The 3,137-nt window shown below is 27.8% G+C and overlaps 1 protein-coding gene across 4 annotated transcripts in view; it reads right to left on the reverse strand.

Moving 5' to 3' along the window:
- Positions 1 to 1,788: 1,788 nt before the first annotated feature.
- The window catches only part of LOC111451411 (kinesin-like protein KIN-7D, mitochondrial), an 11,702-nt gene continuing 10,353 nt past the window's right edge, over positions 1,789 to 3,137 (reverse strand). For 2 of the 4 annotated variants that reach the window (XM_023091822.1, XM_023091820.1), the window contains 2 exons: positions 2,895 to 3,029; positions 1,799 to 2,113 (listed from right to left, as the gene is read on the reverse strand). In XM_023091822.1, coding sequence (XP_022947590.1) covers positions 2,944 to 3,029 — 86 coding nt within the window. In that variant the 3' untranslated portion in view covers positions 1,799 to 2,113; positions 2,895 to 2,943. Of the gene's footprint in view, positions 2,114 to 2,894; positions 3,044 to 3,137 lie in introns of those variants that run through there. The other 2 variants (XR_002711983.1, XM_023091821.1) reach the window with 2 other exon arrangements.

Genomic DNA, 3,137 nt, shown 5'->3' on the forward strand with positions numbered 1-3,137 from the left:
TTTTTTTTTTTTTTTTTTTTTTTTTTGATAATGTGAGTTAATTTCATCAAATTTGAATATTCCTTACAAAATTGTCGGAAAGTACTAGCCGAGACTCAGTTTTCACTTCATGCTTCAAATGCCCTAAATAGGGTTTTTGTGCTCGGATTTGGGTTTATAAGGTTTGGTATATATGGCTACAGTTTTATAATCGCTGCAGGCTCTAGTAAGACCAAAATGGGAAAGAAGATTTTCTAAACGTCCAAATAGTATGTCAATTATACCGAGCTATGTTTACTTTAGCATGTCTAATAGATTTCTACACTTTCAATTTCGTGATAAATAGGTATTTGAACTTAAAAAATGTCGGATAGATACTTAAGCTTTCATTTTTTTATTTAATCCATCTCTTAAGTGTTAAATTTGTGTCTATTTATTGATTAAGTATTATTTAAATTTTATAAATTTATTAAACATAAAATTAGGGAGATTTAATTGGTTATTTTTTAGAATGAAAAATTTTTTTTCTTGAGTTTCTCTGTAATTATTTTAAAATTTTCTTACATAAAAGATTTGAACTTTTAATCGCATTCCAAAAATAAAAACTACTTTTTGTTTAGTTTTAAATTCTAATTTTGTCATTTGTTAAAAATAGATAACAAAACAAATAGATTAAGCATAATTACAAAAAAAATTAAATAATTATCCCACGACTTTAAAATTACAAGGACCTTTTAAATATAAATATTAATTTTATATATAATAAACATTTTTTTTCCCTTCATTTTTTGGAATTTGAGCGTCGACACAAATTTTTTGAAATTTTAGTAATTAAACATTTGTAAGAATCTAAAACTCAAAACTAATTTACTCTACATTTATTTTTTTTTATACAAAACTCTATATTATAATATTAAAATTTAAATTTTTAAATATTAGGTTAACATTTTAATATTTTTGTTCATGAGATATTATCAAATTTACTAGAATGTTTTATTATTTTTTTTTAGGGAAAATTATATTGCAAAATTAAATTTTCTATTAAAAAAATCTTTAAAATTAATATTTTTTAAAAAATACATCTAAAAAATGAGGAAAAAAATTCATATCTCTATTTCAATTCTCACAAAAACAAATAGAAAATTTTGCATAAATGAAAATTGAAATAGTTGAAAGATGAAAGTTCCAGGTTGACTAATTTAGAGAATGATCATGAGTTTATAATCAAGGAATACTCACTCCATTGGTGTGAGACCTTCTCCATTCATTTAGGAAATGATTATGAGTTTATAATCAAAGAATACTCACTCTATTGGTGTTAGACATTTTGGGAAGCCTAAAACAAATACACGAGACCTCATGCTCAAAGTGAACAATATCATACCATTACTGAGAAATAAAGAACAAGAAAACTTATAAATATTTCTAACATTAAATAATGGTCATAATCAAATCCTGTGTGGACAATGTGACACTCCAAAAAGGTTGAAATACAATTTTAAATTCTCTTCATTAATTTAAAATCCAGATTTTAAATTCTCACTTTCATATTTAACGGTGATAAATCACCGATAATATAAACAAAAATTAAATATACTTTCAATAAAAATGAAATGCATAAAAATTTATTGTTTATATGCCAAAAACAATACATTAATTTAAAGTGGACCATCCATTCCAATCATATATTAATAAATCTTGATTGACAAAAAATAACCATACTATCATTATTGCATTTTGAATTTTAAATCTATTTATGAAAGGCATAACTAATTTATCAAAATCTATATATTAAAAAAAAAGAAGAGGTTTTATCAAAAAAGAAAAAAAGAACTTTTCTATACAATTGAATTGCAATGATATTTCAGACACAACATTGGCATCTGTAACTTCAAATGTAATACTCTCTCTCTCTCTCTTTCTCTCTCTCTTTCTCTCTCTCTCCCTCTCCCCCTCTCCCCCTCTCCCCCTCATATTATTTTGACATATTTTCTAATATAATATCAAAAAGAAAAAAAAAAGTCTTATATTCATATAGCCTTTCAGAAGGTACATGCGGATTTATCGAAGAATTTGCTGCTTCAAATCGGATCCCATGGTAACACTAGTAAGTGGTAACTTTGTAGACAAATCCCTGCACAGAATTAACTGAAAACAGTCAAATAAAATAGTCATTATTAGTTATATAATACTAATACCACGAGCTATGTTTGAATTAACTTTCGAAATGATATGGAGACCCAAAAGTATTTTTCTTAAAGTCTAAGAGTGTTCGGTGTTGAGGATTGTTGGGAGTGAGTCCCACATTGTCTAATTTAGGGAATGATCATTGGTTTATAAGTAAAGGAATACATCTCCAATGAGGTCTTTTGGGGAAGCTCAAAGCAAAACCATGATCATTTCCTAAATTAGCCGATGTGGAACTTTCTTCATCCAACATTTTCAATCGAACAGAGTACGACTCCCCTTAATCGAGGCTCGACTCCTTTGGAGTCTTAGTCATTTTTCGAAGCCTTCTTTTGGAGTCGCTATGATACCATGTTAGACGAACACGACTCTCCACAATGGTATGATTTTGTCCACTTTGAGATCTCATGGTTTTGCTTTGAGCTTCCCAAAAGTCCTTATACCAATGGAGAGAGAGCATTCTTTGTTTATAAATCCAGGATCCTAGATTAGCCTGTGGGGCTTTCATCATCCAACAGGTCAAATTCACTAAACAAAATCAGATCAAATGCTTCCTCTAAAAAAAATTTAAAAAAATCACTTTTGAACATGAAATTTTTTTAAAAGCTCTTTTAATTGATAAGAACAAGACTCACTTTTAATCATCTTTAACCACTAAGAAATCAAACATGTACTAAATCTAAAAGACTTAAACGTTGGGCACTACCATAGTTGAAGAAATGATTTACCTTTATCCAGAGGATAACGGACTAAATTGCTGTATAATATGATGCCACATCAAGAGGTAAATGCAAAAAGCCGATCCGCTATGTTTGTACGGCAGATTGGACACTCAGAACAAGCGAGAGAACAAGATTTACACACTGCAATGGCGGAAACAGAGCTTAGTTGTATAAGCTGGAAATTCATACACACAAAAAAAAAAAAAAAAAAAAAAAAAAAAAAAAAAAAAAAAAAAAAAAAAAAAAACC

The sequence above is a fragment of the Cucurbita moschata genome, unplaced genomic scaffold (genome assembly GCF_002738365.1).
Source record: "Cucurbita moschata cultivar Rifu unplaced genomic scaffold, Cmos_1.0 Cmo_Scf00013, whole genome shotgun sequence".
In the NCBI taxonomy this organism is placed as follows: Eukaryota; Viridiplantae; Streptophyta; class Magnoliopsida; order Cucurbitales; family Cucurbitaceae; genus Cucurbita; species Cucurbita moschata.